At 40.6% G+C, this 18,789-nt stretch overlaps 2 protein-coding genes across 2 annotated transcripts; both read left to right on the top strand.

The window, feature by feature from the left end:
- The first annotated feature begins 268 nt into the window (after window positions 1-268).
- lgi1b (leucine-rich, glioma inactivated 1b) lies at window positions 269-10,790 on the top strand. The gene is made up of 10 exons (XM_079577590.1): window positions 269-766; window positions 852-923; window positions 2,416-2,487; window positions 3,266-3,337; window positions 4,699-4,770; window positions 6,200-6,369; window positions 6,456-6,620; window positions 6,707-6,927; window positions 8,445-8,691; window positions 10,365-10,790. Exons 1-10 carry the CDS (start codon window positions 570-572, stop codon window positions 10,712-10,714), a joined length of 1,638 nt encoding a protein of 545 aa, XP_079433716.1. The 5' UTR covers window positions 269-569; the 3' UTR covers window positions 10,715-10,790.
- A 784-nt stretch (window positions 10,791-11,574) lies between these two features.
- slc35g1 (solute carrier family 35 member G1) lies at window positions 11,575-17,175 on the top strand. Its single transcript, XM_079577741.1, has 5 exons — window positions 11,575-12,320; window positions 13,458-13,632; window positions 14,483-14,617; window positions 15,108-15,304; window positions 15,464-17,175. The coding sequence occupies exons 1-5, from the start codon at window positions 12,005-12,007 to the stop codon at window positions 15,892-15,894; spliced, it is 1,254 nt and encodes a 417-aa protein (XP_079433867.1). The 5' UTR covers window positions 11,575-12,004; the 3' UTR covers window positions 15,895-17,175.
- The last annotated feature ends 1,614 nt before the right edge of the window (window positions 17,176-18,789 follow it).

Genomic DNA, 18,789 nt, shown 5'->3' with positions numbered 1-18,789 from the left:
ATTATTATTATTATTATTATTATTATTATTATTAGTATTAGTATTAGTATTAGTATTAGTATTATGCCTTTTATTATTTCTGAATTCAAGTTGTTTTCAAACCATTATAGCAGAGATAAGGAAAGCTTGATGAAAGACTGAGGCAGGTGCATGTGTGCCTCCTGAATAGAAGCTGCTCATTATCCATTCACAGCTCTCAAACGCGCATAAATAGGCTTATAGCAGGCAGAGCGCATAAAAAAGCGCACCTACGAGAGTGTCACCCCCCTTCCCCTCTCCGTCTCTCGCTCTCCCTGTCTTTCTCTTTCTCTCCCTTGGGAATTTAGAGGGCTATGTTATAATGTCTGTCCCGCATTGGTAATCCTGCCCTTTGCAGAACGAATCCGCTGGAGTAGTGCCTTTCCATTGAGACGCAGAACGCACAGCCCAAGCTTCGCGCGAGGCTCATCATTAAAAAAACAACATCGTGCAGGAAACATTTTAGGAGAGCGATTCCTGTTGGAGAAGTTGCATGTGAAGGATTTGTAGGGAATACCAAGCCAGCGGAGCTGAGTGGATAAAAAAAGGCTATGGGATATCCTGGGAAGAGATGGGGAGAAGGATGGACGCTTCTGGTTTGTGTCGCTGCTGTGTGCTTGCTTTCAGCGGACGGACGGAGACTGAGGCAGCCGAGGTGTCCCATTGGATGCTCTTGCACTAAGGACAATGCCCTGTGTGAGAATGTCCGATCCGTGCCACATACTTTCCCCACAGACGTCGTCTCTCTGTACGTGTAAAATAAGGCTACTATTCCCAGCAGTATAAAAATGTGCATTTTTGTTTAACATATCTTTTTCTTTTTTTTTTAACAGATCTTTTGTCAAGTCAGGATTCAGTGAAATATCAGCTGGAAGCTTTGTCCATACACCTGCCCTGCAACTGCTGTGAGTAGCCTACCCTAAATCACACACACACACAAAAGGATTTAAAATGTAGAGCAATGTTGCTTTTTTATACTAACACAAGAATGAACGTCACCACAAAATACAGCATTGCAAGCTGTTCCAAATTCACAATTCTTTTTGAGTCATATCTGTCTTTGTTGGTGGATCCCAGCAGCAAAACAATGAAGCAGGCTGTTCCCAAAGGGGTTTCTCTGAGGCTCATTTAAAGGAGGATTGTTTTTAATGGTGTCAGTAATATGCAATCGAGCGCATGGCTACACACACTAACAGCGGGAGATACTGAGGAAATGAGTTTGCTGAAGAACTTTTTTTCAACGTTTTGTTGGGGGAAAAAAAATGGAATTGTGCTATAAACCAAACGCTTTGCAACGGCCTGGAAATTCTCAGCTCACATACAGAAGATCACAGGTTCACACATTCCCTTTGTGACAGTTCCTAGTTCTATATATCCTGGAGGTTGCACCAGGAATGGCATCCAGCATCATTGTCAGTTGTAAATCAGTGCTCAGGAAGCCATACATATGCTGGCTACCGATGGGAAAAGTTCAAATTATTGGGACAGTTTATTGTCAAGAAAACTTTACCATATTGCCTTTTCCACATTGTCTGAAGTTGACTTTGTTTATGGGGACACATTGTCTCAAGTTGACCTCGTGGGGACACCCGTATAATAGCTCCTGCCTCTCTGTTTATTCTTCGTAACATTACAGGAAGTGTTGCCAGGAACAATTTGTTATCGTGGGTCGGCAAATTAACACCGAGGTCTGCTGTAACAGTGGCATCTAATCACACTCCGTCTCAGTTTGCTGCACATAATAGCTTTCTGTCACTAAGCATCAAAACGCGCCAACTAAATATTTTTCTTGGCAACACTGACTCCATATGCACAAAGAGCGCTAAATCAGTAGGAACAGGCTACAGTGCTGACTATGGGATGGTTGCCAGCAGGATAACCATGTGCCGGGTGAATGTGACGAAAAGGGAAGAGGCCAAGGATATGGCATAATTGAAGTGCTTTAGACCAAGGTGACCCGGCCAGTCTTGAGCCAAGCACCGTTAAATCAACATTGTGGGCTATGGTAAGAGCAGGGATTGTCGCTGACCGGACAACGAGGAGAATCCATTATGTCTCCATTTGGACATCAAAGAATGAAAGAGACACTTGTGTGGGAGTGGACAACCATGCTGGCCATTCATATATTGAAAAGTGTGTAGGAGGGAGCAGCAAATTTAGAGTAATTTCATTCAAACACTGTGGGTAGAAATAGAACAAGCCATTGTCTGCTAGAGCTGACACTTTTAGAAGGGATCACATATTGTACAGTAATACTATTACTGTATTATATCATAATCAATACATTTTATGCTGAATCTTGGTCACAGCAGCTGTAAGCACGAGGCTGGGAGAACCACATAAAATCATTGACTCATGTAGCATCCTTTTAATCCTATCAATTTTCTTTCTTCATAGGTTGTTCACTGCCAACTCATTTGACTTTATTGATGAAGATGCTTTCCTTGGGCTGCCACATCTTGAGTATTTGTAAGTAGAGATATTCAGGTATTTATAATCTTCTCATATGTGCAAAGACTTGCCCAAATATCAATAAGCAATGTTGTAAACAATGCATCACTATGTAGGGGTGCACAGTCAATTGCAATTGAATTAAATCGCAAATTGAATGATTCAAATTAGCAAATCACAAAGACTGACATTATTTAGAGAGCACAATGTCCTTCGCAGGTTACAAAATATCTGTTTCCATGGGGATTTCGTTACCTTTTCCTTACAGTACCATATGACAGTGGTCCCTAAAGTTCATCTTTAGGAATTACATTTTTATTGATAAAATGTTATTGTGTGTTCTTGCTGGTATTCAGTCTTGAATCAAGCATGAATCAATTAAATACATTTGTAACTTGAAACTACCTTGAAGATCTTGCCAGTATTATGACAAAATGGCCAACTAAACTAAGATTATTCATATTTATTTGTGTATTGCATTCAAAATGAAGCTAAAATACTCTCAGAATCAAACCTGTCCTTTTAAATGAATGTTGAAATTCTACTCAGTTTCTCTTTCTTTTTTAATCTGAAATAATTACAAGTACCCCCTGCTAAGTGCTCAAGTAACCCCAGGGGTCCTCGTACCACGGTTGAGAAACACTGCTTTATGCAATGCATGTAATCCTTTGTTAGTATTAGTTTACCAGTTCTTTATGTCAAAGGTGTTTGTTGAAAAATGTTCACTGAGAATATTATACTTTAGGGCAGTAATGTTAGTTTCAATAAATGGTTGACAGCCCTATGTGTTTTGCAGGTTCATTGAAAACAACAGAATTGAATCCATATCTCCCTTTGCTTTCCGGGGCCTTAAAACATTGATACATCTGTAAGTATTTTAAGACGGAACCTTTCTTTCTGATGTTAACAGTGAATGTCATTTATCTCCAGCCTCGCTCAGTAGCTTCGGTGGCGAGGTGCTGAGGTGGTTGGCTGGAGGTGTTTTTGGATCGGGTTTCTGAAGGGCAGATAGCAGTCGCTCCAAACAGTGTGACTACCCTTTTATTGTTCGGACGAATCTAAAAATAGATAGATTGAAAGATTTATACATATTATATCATGCTTCTGTCTGACACTAAAATCACATAACGTTTATTTTCTATAAGTTAAAATTACATGAACGTTTTAGATCAGAATCTGTAGCTTCTGATCATGGTGGTGAACTGCCATTTGCAGCAGTAGTTATTATATAAAGGGGGGGAGGATCCCTTTCTTTTGTTTTCCAGCAATCAGGAAACAAAGTTGGGAGACAACCGGGAAGTTATTTAGAAATTTAAATCCCCCAAAGCTTCCTCATACTTGCGAATTCAGATATGTACTACAGTGCAAGCTAAAGCCAGCTCAAAAAAAAAGTGAGCAAGAGAGAACACAACTGACTTGTTGGGAGCATAGCTATAAATAGTGTGTGTTGTAAACTTAAACCAAGAAGTGACCTATAATCTTCCCTACAAAGTTTCCAGAGTTTGTGTGGGACCTGCATACCTTTGTTGCCACATGTCGTCAACTAGTTGCCTTTCCCTATCTCAGTGTAACAAAAGTGAAATCGATAATGCATTACTTGTGCGATAATGTTATTGAGTTTAATCCCTATCCAAGTGCAAAGTCTCAAGTCTTTGCATAAAATGACCCACCCCTTGGCTCTGTGTTGATGTGATTAAAGAAATACAAAGAAAGAAGTAAAAGTAAAATGTTGAAACAAAATATGTCAAATCTTACATTTCTTCTGATGAAAACTAGACACAACTGCAGAGGTTCTTGCTATTTGTGCAGCATTTTATACAAGAAATGATTACTGAGGGGTTCGAGAAGAGGGTCCTGCTGGCACCGTGTCCGGGCTGTTTTTATCCCTGTCTGTTTGTCCCTGTGAGTGTTTAGCCTGAAGAGAGAGCCGTCTCATTCAGATTCAATGCAAAATGGCCTTCCCTCCAGAAACCACTCTCCAATAAATAATGCAGCGCTCATGAATTATGCTGTCATTTTTTATCATTTAGTTCTCACTTAGAAAAGATGCCAACTTGGGGGATATGGTTTTTTTTTTTTCTGTCTTCTAATCCTTTTTTTATTGTCAATGATATTTATTTGATTTTTGTTTCCATCCCACTTGATGTCACTTTGTCTGAAGCAAACCTGAGTTAATTTTACTCTCTCAAATCGGCCTGTAATTACTATGATTTTCCCTTTGCTGATTAGAAGTCTGGCCTACAACAACCTTGAGACGCTGCCCAAAGATGTGTTCAAGGGCATGGAGGCATTGACCAAAGTGTGAGTTTTAATCTTTATCTTTTGCTCACCTCTCTTTATTTGTTGTTTGGTTTCTAAAATCCAGATCACCTCACTCACCACTTTTCATGATTCCTTTGCTATTATTAACAACTAGGAGTTTGAAAGGGAAACAGTTAAAGGGATATTTCAGGATTTTTGACATAGGACCTCATTTCCTAGTTATCCAGAGTGTTGTTTGCGATCTTTTTTTTCCCCTTTTATTCATGCAGTTCTTATATTTGAAGAGTTTAGTGGTGCTAGGCTAGTGCTAAGCTAGTGCATGTCTATGGTAACTAGTAGCCTGCATTAAAAACCTCTTCAAAATCATGGGGTCGTCTTCCAAACGTTGCCATATCTGATTTGTAGAAAGCTCCTTTGTGAATTCCACGTGTAGTAGTGCCGGCCACAGGTAAACAAACCTCTGTAGATCTGGTAACCTAGCAGATCACTCTGCCGCTGCGTAGCTTACAACCAGGAAGCTGATGCTGCTCAAATATAAGTTATTTTAAATGCAAATGGTTATATTTCAAAAAGTATTCAGTCAATACAGACATTTATATCGGTAGTCTGGTGTTTTAAGTGATTTGCCTCAGGTGCACTGTGCTTGGGTCAGACTGTTTTTAATGCAGGCTACTAGTTACCATAGACATGCGCTAGCCTAGCACTAGCCTAGCGCCACTAAACTCTTCAAATATAAGGACGGCATGAATACAGCACTCTGGATAACTAGGAAATGAGGCCATATGTAAAAAATCCTGAAATATCCCTATAAAATCTAAGTTTGTGGCCCAGCCCTGTCTACTCTATATGCTGTGTATGTTAATATATGTACAGCTGAAAGAATGAGAAGCGTACAACCTTAGAGGAGGAGTAACCACATAGGTCATTTAGAGAAAAGACCAGGAACCAGGCCAGTGTAAATGCTAAAGTTGTCACTCTAAGAGAACAGCATACGTTTTTTCTTCCCAGCAGGAACAATGCCGGCTGCACTGTGCAAACGCAGTGAGTACATAGAGCCGAGGGCAACAGCAGTCCTGAGTGCACTTCAGAGTGGGACTACTCAGGAGATAGGACACTTCTGTTTAGCAGACTGGCCCGGGTCCAAAGTGCTGTCCCGTTGCAGGGAGACAGAGGGCAGAACAATGTGTAATAACAAAGCACTCATGGAAATTAATCTTTTTTTTTTTTTTTTTTACCATTGTGAGGACTTTTCACATTTCAAAATATACATTATTTTGTTTTTAATCTGTAGCGGTCCTCTGTTCGTCGCTTTTAATGGCGCATTTAATGTTCCGCCAGAATAAACAAATATTCATTGCAATGTAGTTTTTTACAATAGTTGATGAGTGAATGGCATTTTCATGTACAGCAATTAGTATGCCAATTAACATATGCAGGTGGATAAGATGGTTTGTTTTTCGAAATACAGGGACTTGCGTGGAAACAATCTTGTGTGTGACTGTAAACTGAAGTGGCTGGTGGAGTGGATGCACCAGACCAATGCCACTCTGGACCAGATCCACTGCAGTGGCCCGCCCTCTCACCAGGGGAGGAAGATCAATGACCTAATGCCTCACTCCTTTGACTGCATCACCGCAGGTAACCTCCACTGTCTCTGTCATAAACACATATCGACTCCCGTATTTTAACTTATTTCTACTCTTCGGTTATTGGGGATTTTCCAGAGTTCGCCTCATATCAGTCTTTGAAGTTTGAGTCCATTTCCGTGGAGGCCTTCACCTTTGGCATCGACCAGTTTGTTGTGTTCGCCCAACCGTTCGCCGGGACATGTAGTTTTCTGGAGTGGGATCATGTTGAGATGAATTTCAGAACGTTTGACACAATTGAAAGTAGGACAACAGTTTTAAAGACCTCAAAATCGCCCCACAGCCTGTCTCAATCAAAAGCAATATTGATTTGTCACTTTTTCATCCAGGCACCTCCACCGTCGTTTGCAAACCCATGGTCATCGACAACCACCTCTTTATCATTGTGGCACAGTTGTTTGGGGGCTCGCATATTTACAAGCGTGACATATCTGCCAATAAATTCATCAAGATTCAGGACATTGACATCCTGAAGATCCGAAAGCCCAATGACATCGAGACCTTTGTCATCGATGGGGAATCTTTCTTCATTATTGCTGACAGCTCCAAGGTGAGCTGCCCCTGATTTTAAATTATGTATGTAAATGTCTTGTCTAAGCACTTGTAAAGCAGTGGATCTCAGTGGGGCAGAAATATAACACAGGTAGGATAAGGTGAGGGTAAAGTAAAGTTAATGTTCACTTTGTTGTGCTCGTAGGTCGAATTTCGCTTCTTCTAATGACACATTTTTGTCAGGAGTGCTAAGGATCAGAGGGCAACACAATCTCAGATCTTGAGCGTGACTTGGTCAGGACTAAATAGCTGGAGAATCGTGGCCTATTGTTTATGGTACATAGTTTTAAACTGCAGTAGGCTATACATTTCACTGAAATGATGCTGGCTTTTCAGTGAAGTTAAATTTTAGTTTGATTTCGTAGGGTTTTGGAAGTAAATTAAATAAACTTGCTTACTTGGTCACATACTGTCACACTATATAAATGTCCATACTGAACCTCCAATGCCATTTTAAAGATACATCATTCCTTTTCAATTTATCTAGAACTAAGAAAATTACTTTTTGGTCCTGATTTTATGTTTTTGAGTATTGTTTTCACAATATTTGCTGGGGCATGCTAGGGATTATTATTTAGATTTGGTGGAAAGTAAAGAAAATCAATGAAAAAAATGAAATAAAAACTGTGTTTAGTTTTAAGGAATAGGCCACCGTTTTTACATACTGAGATATGTTCTCACCTTAGCCTTAGCTTAGACGAGTTGATGCATAACTGTCTTTGTGTGTGCGCTTAGTCACGCAAATGTCCCAGCATAGGTATAACTCCAAACTGGGGTGAAGTTAGAAGCTACCGAGCTGTTCCACGTTTTTATTTAAATACAGTGAAAAGTCACACAATCCAAGTTTACTTACACAAAATTAAACATGTAAATTTTCTAAGCAGATAAAAAGGGGTACTATATTGTAAGGCGTAGTAATACCTTAGGAGCACTTAATAATATAGCTCCTAATAATATAGTTCCCCTTTTTATCCGCTTAGAAAATCGTCATGTTTAATTTTGTGTAACTATACTTGGATCATGTAACTTTTCACGTAGCTGTATTTCAATAGGGGAAACGTGGAAGAGCTTGGTAGCTTCTAACTTCACCCCAGTTTGGAGCTATACCTATGCTGGGAGAGGCTAACAACATTTGCGTGACTGAGCGCACGCACAAAGACCAGACAGCTACGCATCAACTTGTCTAAGCTAAGGTAAGAACATAGGTCAGTATGTAAAATCGGTGACCTATTCCTTTAATTCAGTTTAATTTATCTGAGCAATTTTTGCATTCATTTTGTCTTTCAAAATTCCTATACAATTGTCGATGCTCAGAATGGAGTAGGCTGAAGCTTTATTGCTACTCCATGCCTAATGCCTAATTAAACATAACATGTAGAATGTGTAATGTTTAAGTGGCCCTTTTTCTTATTATCTTAATTCTATGACATAATAGATAGGTCCTGTTTTGTTTAAACCATGATCATTCTTTACTTATTACTTGCTTATCATAAATTACTTTCCTATTCTTTACAGGCTGGCTCCACCACAGTGTACAAGTGGAATGGAAATGGCTTCTACTCTCACCAGTCCCTGCACCCGTGGTACCGGGACACTGATGTGGAGTATGTGGACATCTCGGGTAAACCTCACCTGATCTTGTCCAGCAGCTCCCAGAGGCCTGTGGTGTACCAGTGGAACCGCAGCATGAAGGTGTTTGAGCGCCGCACTGACATACCCGATATGGAGGATGTGTTCTCTGTTAAACATTTCCGAGTCAAAGGTGAGAGCTGTCATTCTATAGGTGTTTAACTCATCTGTGCAGTTAGAAATGCTCTTTTTTTATTCTATAATGTGATACTGGCTCTCATGAGGTTGTTTGTAAAGTGCCTTTTCATAAGAATTTGTATTAGTAATTAGGCCCATAATCTCACTATATGAACCCTACACTGTACATGAGCAGTATTCATTACTGCCCCATCTCCGTAGGCCTAGTGAAATTGGGCATGTCTTCTGAAACCCAACAATAGCTTTCCATCACACCAACATTTCTGGATGCTCTTCGTAGTATATATTTCTGGTGCAGATACAGTGGGAGGAAAATGTATGTGAAGGCTTTGTAATTCCTCATATTTCTGCCTAAATTGGGCAGGAGGGCCAGCTCCGTCCTGGGCTGCCCCCTGGACTCTGTGGAGGAGGTGAGTGACAGGAGGGTGTTAGCCAAGCTCACCTCCATCATGGACAACACCTCCCACCCACTGCACGGGACTGTAGAAGAGCTGTGCAGCTCTCTCAGTGGCAGACTGAGACACCCTCAGTGCAGGACGGAGCGCTACCGCAAAGCCTTCATCCCCACTGCTGTCAGACTGTACAATAAGACTGTAAAGTAACATGTGCAATAATCTCTATATCAGCTGCACTTTATTAACTCTGCGTGATCTTCTTGAACGCCGACTGTAACAAGTGAATTTCTCCTTTGTGAGATCAATAAAAAGGATTATCTTATCTTAAAATGTGGTCTGATTAAACTAATACCACCCAAACAACTACATGTTATCATATTTTTAATGGCCATAACATGTAAACATTCACAGGACAGGGAGGATAATGTAAGTGAATCCAGGAATCTTGCTGAACTGCAACAGTTTTATAAAGAGAAATGATCCATGTTTTATCCTGATTGTTGTTATTCAGTCCACAGAATATTTTGTCTGTAGTGCAGTGGATCATCCAAAAACTCTTCCGCAAACCAAAGTTTAATAGTTTGGGTGGAACACACAACGTCATGTGTGGAGGCAAAATGGAACAACATCAAAACCCTATCCCCTATGTTAAGTATGGTGCAGGAGCATCATGGTCTGGGGGTGCTTTGCTGCCTCAGGTCCTTAATTCACAAGTTTATCAAGATATTTTGCAGAGAAACCTGAGACATGGAATAAGTAAGTGATCCCTTGTATGAAATAGCTGGCTGATCCTTCTTTTGTAGCAATATTTGCTTTCCTGTAGTTGCAGATTAGACGTGCACAACAATCAGGATGAATCTTGGACCATTACTCTTTACAAAACTGCTGCAGTTCAGCGAGATTCTTGGGTTCACTTACTTATTCCTCCCTGTCCTGTGAATGTTTACATGTTTTGGCCATTAAAAATATGATAACATGTAATTGTTTGGGTGGTATTAATTTAAGCATTTTGATGACGATCAGACCACATTTTATGACCAAATGTTCCTCCCACTGTGAGTCGTACATTGAACTCAATTCAGAAACTCACAACCTAAGTAATTGAATTATTAAACATATAGATTCCTTTTACTATTAACTATGTGAGTTTGTCCTGATTGTTTGTCCGGGTCAGGTTGAAGGTTTGGGACAGAGAGATGACCTGTTACATCACCCCAGTGTTTTCTGTGAAAGCACACAGTAAACACTTGTTCACTCTCTCTCGTCTTTAAAGGTGAGCTGTTTATATGCCTGACAAGATTCATTGGGGACTCCAAGGTGATGCGCTGGGACGGTGCCATGTTCAAAGAGGTCCAGACGTTCCCCTCCCGCGGCTCCATGGTGTTTCAGCCCGTCGCCATCGGCAACTGGCAGTACGCCATCCTGGGCAGCGACTACTCTTTGACACAGGTCTACCAATGGGACACCAAGAGGGGCCACTTTGTCTCATCCCAGGAGCTTAACATCCAAGCGCCGAGAGGGTTCGCAATGGCTGCTATCGACGACCGCGTCTTTCTGTTCGCGTCCAGCTTCAAGGGGAAAACTCAGATATATGAGCACCTTATGATTGACCTCAGTAATTAAGCTAGTATTGGGACATAACATTAAACCCAAAATCTCTATTTCAGCTGTATTCCACTTTGGTATTTCGGATATGCAGTCCAGTGCTTCTCAGACTGGTCCTGGTACCAGTAGGCAGACCTCTTCTAGGTCTACCCAGGAGTCTACTGCAATGAGGTCTTGATTTGGTTTTAATCAGGTCTGAAAACGTTTTAGTCACAGTTAAGCCCTGTTTAGTGTTACTCAAGTCTTAGTCCTGTAACAGTTAGGTCCAGGTACTGGTTTAGCCTTTGTTAAGACCTGTAGCTTTAGTTCCTGATTTAGGTACATTTCTCCACAGTTCAGTAATATGCAGCAAGATTAGCTTCATACTTTATTATAATTTATCAAGTCAAAAAATCCGATCACATGGTTACAGAAGGGCCCCTCACAATAATACCTCCGGATGAACAAGTTGCCAGAAGCGTCCCACTGTGCACACTCTCTTTCACTGTACTCTTGCCCCTTTTCTCCCCCATTGTCCACATTATTGTTGTTTTTACCCTCCAAACTGTCTGTGTTTTCACCATGTTGTGTTTGTGAGACTCACACAAAACACCATTATACTAAATCCTTGTATTTCTGTATGCCAACTGCAATGTTTTGTAAAGTAATTTATATTTATATTTCTGTTTCAGAGGAGGCCTTCAGAGGAGGCCTCTCTGGTTCTAGGAAATGTAGAACTTAGCAATTTAGAAATTATAGTTTTTCCTCAAATGTTTTAACTTTTTTTTGTAAAAGTAGTAATAAACAATGTGTTGATTTGCAATTTTTTCTTCATTTAAGACAATTTGGAAACTAAATAAGAAAGCAGGTATCTGGATGTGAGATATAGGTTCAATTAAAGTAATAGATTTCTCTAAAGCCTAATAGCCTGTTAGGGCCAAATGTTTAGTGTAGGATGGATCAAAAATAGTGAAACACTGTTTGGTGTCAGTATACATTTGTGTGCACCTTATAAATAATCCTTATAGCATACTTAGAGACTACACCAGAATAAATGTTTTTCTTGAAGGTGAGTGAACCCAGCTGTGGTTGGTGAACAGCACCACATCCTCCCCGAGGTGGGCGGGATCCTCGGGTAGCTTATGTTTTGTCAAGCAGAGTTGCGCCGGGTTCATTTCTGCCCCCCTGTGGGTAAAACACCCAGTGCATGTGAGCTTGTATCCTGCTACCAAGGTTAGTCATTAACATTGTCTTTTCAGCAGCTCTTGGTGACAAAGGCAGACAGCAGTCTGTCCGCGGCATGCTGCCTCTCAGCCGGCACATCTTACCATGGGAGACTGTAACCACCGTGAACACGAGCGGGCTCTGACCCTAGAGGACGGCATTACCGTAGCCTTTCATAAAGTTGACAGCCATGACACAAACAACGGCCACGAGGACTACGAGTGTAACGACGAGGAGGCGGCACAAACGCTGCCTTTACAGGGGGAATCCACAGATCCGATCGGCGGTGATGCTGCCGAGGAGGATGAGCAGAAAGGGAACCACCGCTCACAGGAAAACCGCCAGAAGAAAACGCTATGCCCGCCGGCGTTTTGCGTCAGAGGCAAGACATCATCATCACGGAGAGAGCGCGCACCTGAAGGTACACAGGCTCGCGGGCAAATTTGTGTGTTTAAAACTTTCCATGGAATATAACTTTTTTTATTGAATAAATATAGGTCACACACTTTTGGTTATGAGATTTTTTTTTCTCCAAGTAAGCTATTAGAGCGACAGCAGGCAGGCATTAATGACTTCCTACGCACGCACACGTTACAGAACGTCATGCTGCCTCTTTCTAATGCTAATATCACGTGACTATTGACCCATGAGGTACACTCTGGGTACACTCACTCTAAGACAGATATTCCCTTTGTCCATGTCATACATGTATTCTTTTGTTTTTCCCCCCCGTAGTATCAGTGTGGTATTAAGTTACGCGCTACATAATACAACATTGTATCCATGGTTAGACACAATGTAGCCTGTTGGTTTTCAGATTCTAGAATGTGATAATGGTCTATCACACTTCCAGATGGGGGACCGGAGGCACATTTCTCTGTTAAACATTAGCCTAAATTTTCAGGAGACTGTACAATTAAATTGTACAAATGATGAATTATTATGAAATTATCACATGTGTTTTATCCTGGATAATAAAATAAATTATATGCACTATCCCTAAAATAAATAAATATATCTTAGTTATACAATATACCGGTAGAGAATGTTGTGATGTCATCTGAAAACTAGCAGTAGGCTACAGTGGGGTGTTTCAGCTTGCTGTAAGCAAGTGTGCCATTTACATCATCCTTAAAGAGAGGTTTTGCACTGTTCTGTTCTTTTCCAGCACAATCCTTACCTACAGGATTTTAAAACAGACAATAGGCCTACATTATCTTCAGCCACTCTCAACTGAGGCAACTCCCGTAGGGAGTTATTGTTTGTTATTTTAGCATTTGACCTCAATCCACAATTATGTCCTACTACTGTTCACTTGACATAAAAAGATAATAAATACAATCCAAATGTTTCTTATATTTTCTAATCATCTTGGAATGCCCAGCTCAGTGCCTCGCAACTTCAATTTGGCTTTAAGTATTATTAAACTACTGTTTCTCCACATAGAGGTCAAATGAGTACTTAAATGTTTGCTTACATTTTTGACTTTCTGTGTCAACATCTTTGTCAGATAGATTTCCTAGAGCTGAACGTTTCACTTTTCTGTTATTTCCCACAGAGAAACCAAAGAAATCTTCTAGTCTCGGTTTGTTTTATGCGTTTCTGTCGACTGTGTTCTTCTCCACCATCGCTCTCCTGGTCAAAACCATCGAGGGACTTCACGCCATAGAGATTAGTGCTATACGCTGCTTCTTCCAGATGCTGTTTGTGGCACCATTGCTCATATATCACAAGTAAGCACCGCAGAACTACGGCCTTGTACAGATATCGGTCAAGGGAGCATCTGTTTGTTTAACACTACATAGTATCGGGTCTCAAACGTTTCTCACCAACTACCATCAACGGAAATATGGTAGCGCTTTACTTTATAGCGCAGGAATAGCGTAGTAATAGGATGTAAACATCATGGTAATTGTAAATAAAGACCTGAAAACATGGTTAAAATTGTAACAGGGCTTCAAAGTACATTATCCCTCGTGTAGTTACCATGCTGTTTTTACTGTGTGGGAAATACTCAAGTAGAGCATGTTGATGAAAAACAAGTCCCACATGAAGAGGCATCACTTTGGTTTGTGTGTCATACTGATAGGCAAGCCAAAGCATATGGTCCCTAAGAACCTAAGTTTATGGTTATGTACAGAGTTATCACTGAGAGAGATTGTTTTTTTAATGGCATGCTTTAAAATCTACTGTGTAGTTTGTAAAGTAAGTAATTGGCCCACCCTTCTTCTCTCATGGTTGCCAAAATAATGAAAGCTGTTATTATAGTCTTAGTTACGAGGACTGTTGATATGACACGGTTACTGAGACATAATTAAACATATCCTCCAAAGCCCTTTTTTGTGTGAAATGATAAACTGCAATATTTATAAGGCCTATACAAAACTACTCTTTCTGTGTACCCATTATTCTGCCTGACCGTCCATCACCACTTGTTTTTTTCCACAGTCCCAATTCTGATCTCCGCGTCCTTGCTTGTCCGGCGTCTCTTCCTCTGTTATTCCTATACTGTTACATCCATCACTCGCGATCATGTGCTCACCTACTTTTGTTTCTAATGGTCCTCTCTTGTCCGTCTTTCAGGACTGGTTTTCTGGGACCCAGAGATAAGCGCATCTATCTGGTGCTGCGCGGCTTCATCGGCTCCAACGCCATGATCCTGCTCTTCTACGCCGTGCAGCAGATGCCCCTGGCCGACGCCACCGTCATCATGTTCAGGTCTTTAATGCAGCCCAAACAGTCCCGCCCGCTTCGAAGGCCGCACTCGGTCCAGTCTGTTCTGGCTCCGTCTTTGTTTAGTTCAGTTCCTTGCTCAGACCTGCTCATTGCTCATTCTAACAGTCATAATAGTTTTCGTGAATAAATAGCCCAAAGGCGGCTTATTCCCCGCGTTCATATTTACTCAGATAGTCATGGTTCTTCCAGTTTTAAGACTGTAGCAAGTCGTTATTCAGTCAGCATTCCTGGAGATTTTTGAGTAGCATAAAGTGTCATAGTGGTTTGGAGCAGCTTTATATTTCCATGTCCTGCCCTGATACATTTAAGTTTGGTCCCAAAGCTACACCTGTTGACAACCACTGGTCTACGGGAGTTTTTCATTGACATTTTGTTGACCTTGACGATAATAACGTCACTCCGACTCCATAACGATACCGTAACTAGAGATGCACACTTTCTCAACCTTAGCTATGTACCTCTGTCTTTTTAGCAATCCCGTCCTTACCTCCGTCCTGGCATGGATATTTCTGAAGGAGAGGTGCACTATTTGGGACTGTGTCTTCACTGTCTTCACCCTCACCGGGGTCATTCTCATCGCACGACCGCCTTTCATTTTTGGGAAGCACCTCAGTGGGATTGAGAGCAACTATAGCAACCACATTAAAGGAGCCGTGGCTGCATTTGCTGGTAAGATAATACACTTTCTCTTACTATGTGCAGTCTGTGTGGGGAGTGCAACCCTTTTTGGTTCACTGGATCTTCAAAACATTTCTAAAATTTTCTTGCACAAAGCAACATCCAAAATGCAAGACGTCAGTGTTGAAGATGTTGTTTTTATGTTCACAGGTGCTATTGGAGCTGCTTGCACAATGGTTATTCTTCGTAAGATTGGGAAAAGTGTCCATTACTACCTCTCTGTGTGGTATTATGCTGTCATTGGCCTGATTGAGTGCATTATTACTGTGTCCGTCCTTGGGGAGTGGAAGATCCCCTCATGTGGTCGTGATCGTTGGCTGCTCATGCTGATTGCAGTGCTGGGCATTGCAGGTCAGTCTTTCCTCACGAAGGCACTGCAGATTGAGAAGGCTGGGCCTGTGGCTCTAATGAGGACTGTGGATGTGCTGCTAGCGTTTATCTTCCAGTTCATCTTCTTCAACCGCGCTCCTACCTGGTGGAGCCTTGGAGGGGCACTGTGTGTGGTCGCCAGCACCAGTGGAATCGCACTTAAAAAGTGGTGCAACAGCTCGCGCAAAAGCAAAAGCAAAAGCAAAAGCTGAGTGTTTATTTTTGACAATCATGTTTTTCATTGTTACTTGAATAATTGTCAGTTGTGAAACATAAGGTGCTTTTAACCTTGTTTCTATGCACAATTTGAAGATACAGTATGTAAAGTCTCTCTACTGTTAAGAAATAGTAACCTGGCGAGAACCAGATTGATATTACAGTGCCAAAAAAACATTAGCACTGATATCAATCTGGGATCGCTCTGGCTTGAATTGTTCGGGAAAAAGACACACTTTTGGAGCGGCATTTGCTGCTAATAAGATCAAGAACATCGCAAATCCATTCAATATATAGTTTTTAAAAAAGTTGTTGGTGTTATGTATTGCAGCATAATTTGTGTTTTTTGTCACCTCCGCTTTGTTAATCAGCATCTATTTGGCCCAAACCAATTTTGGTTTGATACCGAAAGGTGAAGGTGGCAGCGGTTCAAGAAGGATTCTCGCGTGTTTGTAAACTCACAAATACGGCGCGAGAATTCAGCTTACTGGCAAGGTAAAACAAATAACCCATTTACATTGTTCAGGCCTCTTATATGCTTTCAAATGTTACATTGTTTCAAATGTTACAATGTTAATCTATTATGGAAGAAGATGTGTCCATAAGTAAGTAGCAGCTATAAGCAGCAGCTTGCTTGCACATTGTGCACCTCAGTCCTTCTAGCACTTTTGTTAAAACCAGTCACATGAGGATTATAACAGAACAACAGTTAATGCTTCGGAAACATGTGACCTCTCACACAGATAACTACTCAGAGAGTAAGCACTTACCAAACCCTCACACTAATATAAAGTATACACACTTTTCTCTTCGTGTTAAGAGCACGACTCTGAACAGGGAGCTGTTTGCACTTTATTATGATCTGAGGGAAGGAATGTTCATTTCTCTGTTGCCTATATCGAGATTGTTGTTGGAAGAATACAATCACAATCACGGGTCTAACCTTAAAATGACAGTGTTTAACACTGTCTTATAAAGATGTCTCGCCCTGGGCCTGCATAACATGTGCCTTTACCTACAGTAGGAATGTGGTTTTAAACAGCAGTGGACGTGTGAAGAGTAAATGACTTACAAGAGTATTTCAATCGATTCTTTACTTCAGGCATCATTCAATAGGGTACATATATGTGAAATTTCCAATAGTCTTAATGTTTTGTGCAGAAATCACAGTGATACCTCTTGCTCTTAGAGCAGTTCGTGTCTCGTATTAGTCCTCACTCCCGTGGGATGGGAGCTTCATAGCAGTGCATTAGTCTGTTCTCGTAAATGTTAATAATAATAATAATAATAATGCAATAAAGCTTTATATTGTGTTTTTCTAGACACTCAAAGACGCTTTACATTGCATTATTCATTCACTCTATACTTGGTGGTGGTAAGCTACTATTGTGGCCACAGCTGCCCTGGGATAGACTGACGGAAGCAAGGCAACCAGTCTGCACCATCGGCCCCTCGCCACCACTCACTCACTCACTCACTCACTCACTCACTCACTCACTCACTCACTCACTCACTCACTCACTCACTCACTCACTCACTCACTCACTACATTCGCCAGGCTTCCTGGTGTTCCCAAACCGTCTCCCATCCAAGTACTGACCAGGCCCTTCTCTGCTCAGCTGCCTAGGTTAGAATTTCTACTTCCACGGCTGAAGCCACATGAAGGCCACCTGTCCTCTGATTGGTTTATTTAGATACCACAGTTTTTAAGATGTTTTATTTTATTTGCATATGCTGCTTCAGACTCTTTTCTCATTGGACTCCTCAAAATGTCTGATCTGAGCAGTATAAGAGGATTTTTTTTGTTCAACCGTGGGTTTGAATTTTTGGATTTGCTTTCATAAATATTTAAATTACATATCTACAGAGCATAGCGTTTATTTTTAAAATGCTCATTCATCATATCAAGCATGGCTCTCAAGCCTATATTCAGAATAATACACAGTGAATACAATATCATATACACATTATTTAGATCTACTATGCAATTTGTTTCTGGCTCTTGATCTGATTTGCTTTTATTTTTCTCATTTGATTTCTAATGTGCTCCAAAACATGTAACATTTGGGTAGTTCTTAATGATATATTCATCTCTTTGCAGACTTGAAAGCCTTAACCTAGAAGCTGTTTTATATCCATACCTTTTTGTATTTATAAACGTGTATATGTATATTTCTTAAAACAGAGGGACATTATTTATACAATGATTCAATAAACCAGTCTCTATACGTTTATAACAACTGTGTTTGGTTTCTTTTGAATAACCTGGTAGGTTACATCATTGTTAAAGCCAATTGCAATATCTTTTGTCTTTTGTCCATAGGGACCTTTCACAAACCACTGAGTCAGGGACCAATGCCTGCTCCAGGCTGCAGCCTATTGTTAACTCTGCATTGTTTGTGCATGTGTTGTTTGTATTACTATTGTTATTTCACCACACAGTTTACATACTGAGCATTCACTCAGCAGGGGTAATATACATTTGTTTTAACTACAAATAATATGCAGTCCAGGGCGGTTCAAAAACAAGCAAACACTTTTTTGGAAAAGTTGACCTTCCCGTATGGATGTTCTTTCTTTCTTTTTTGACCCTCATTTAGAGGTTCGGTGCAGATGAACTTTTAGAATCACACAAATTAGTGTAAATATGGTCATGATTTCTAATTATAATCATTGATAAATAATTGTATAACAATTCAATACAGTCTGAAAGTCTGAATTTACCTACTAAATTACTACTACATTTACTCAGTTTATCAGTTTGGTTTTCAAGTAACTGGACGTTTCAGTAATTGTTCATATTGGTTGCAAAAAACAAAACAAAAGAAAACGATGCGATGAAGCAAATGGACTGCTGAATTTCTATTTATACTTTGAACTTTTCAAACAGC

Source organism: Gobius niger, assembly GCF_951799975.1.
Source record: "Gobius niger genome assembly, chromosome: 19".
Classification (NCBI taxonomy): domain Eukaryota; kingdom Metazoa; phylum Chordata; class Actinopteri; order Gobiiformes; family Gobiidae; genus Gobius; species Gobius niger.
This window is presented reverse-complemented; position numbering and strand designations above follow the sequence as displayed.

Bases quoted from the DNA above. Each gene is read 5' to 3' on its own strand.
- slc35g1 (XM_079577741.1), top strand. From the start codon at position 12,005: ATGGGAGACTGTAACCACCGTGAACACGAGCGGGCTCTGACCCTAGAG. The intron at 13,633-14,482 runs GTAAGCACCGCA...TCCGTCTTTCAG, and splicing joins CCATTGCTCATATATCACAA to GACTGGTTTTCTGGGACCCA. The intron at 15,305-15,463 runs GTAAGATAATAC...TTATGTTCACAG, and splicing joins AGCCGTGGCTGCATTTGCTG to GTGCTATTGGAGCTGCTTGC.
- lgi1b (XM_079577590.1), top strand. From the start codon at position 570: ATGGGATATCCTGGGAAGAGATGGGGAGAAGGATGGACGCTTCTGGTT. The intron at 924-2,415 runs GTGAGTAGCCTA...CTTTCTTCATAG, and splicing joins ACACCTGCCCTGCAACTGCT to GTTGTTCACTGCCAACTCAT. The intron at 3,338-4,698 runs GTAAGTATTTTA...TTTGCTGATTAG, and splicing joins CTTAAAACATTGATACATCT to AAGTCTGGCCTACAACAACC.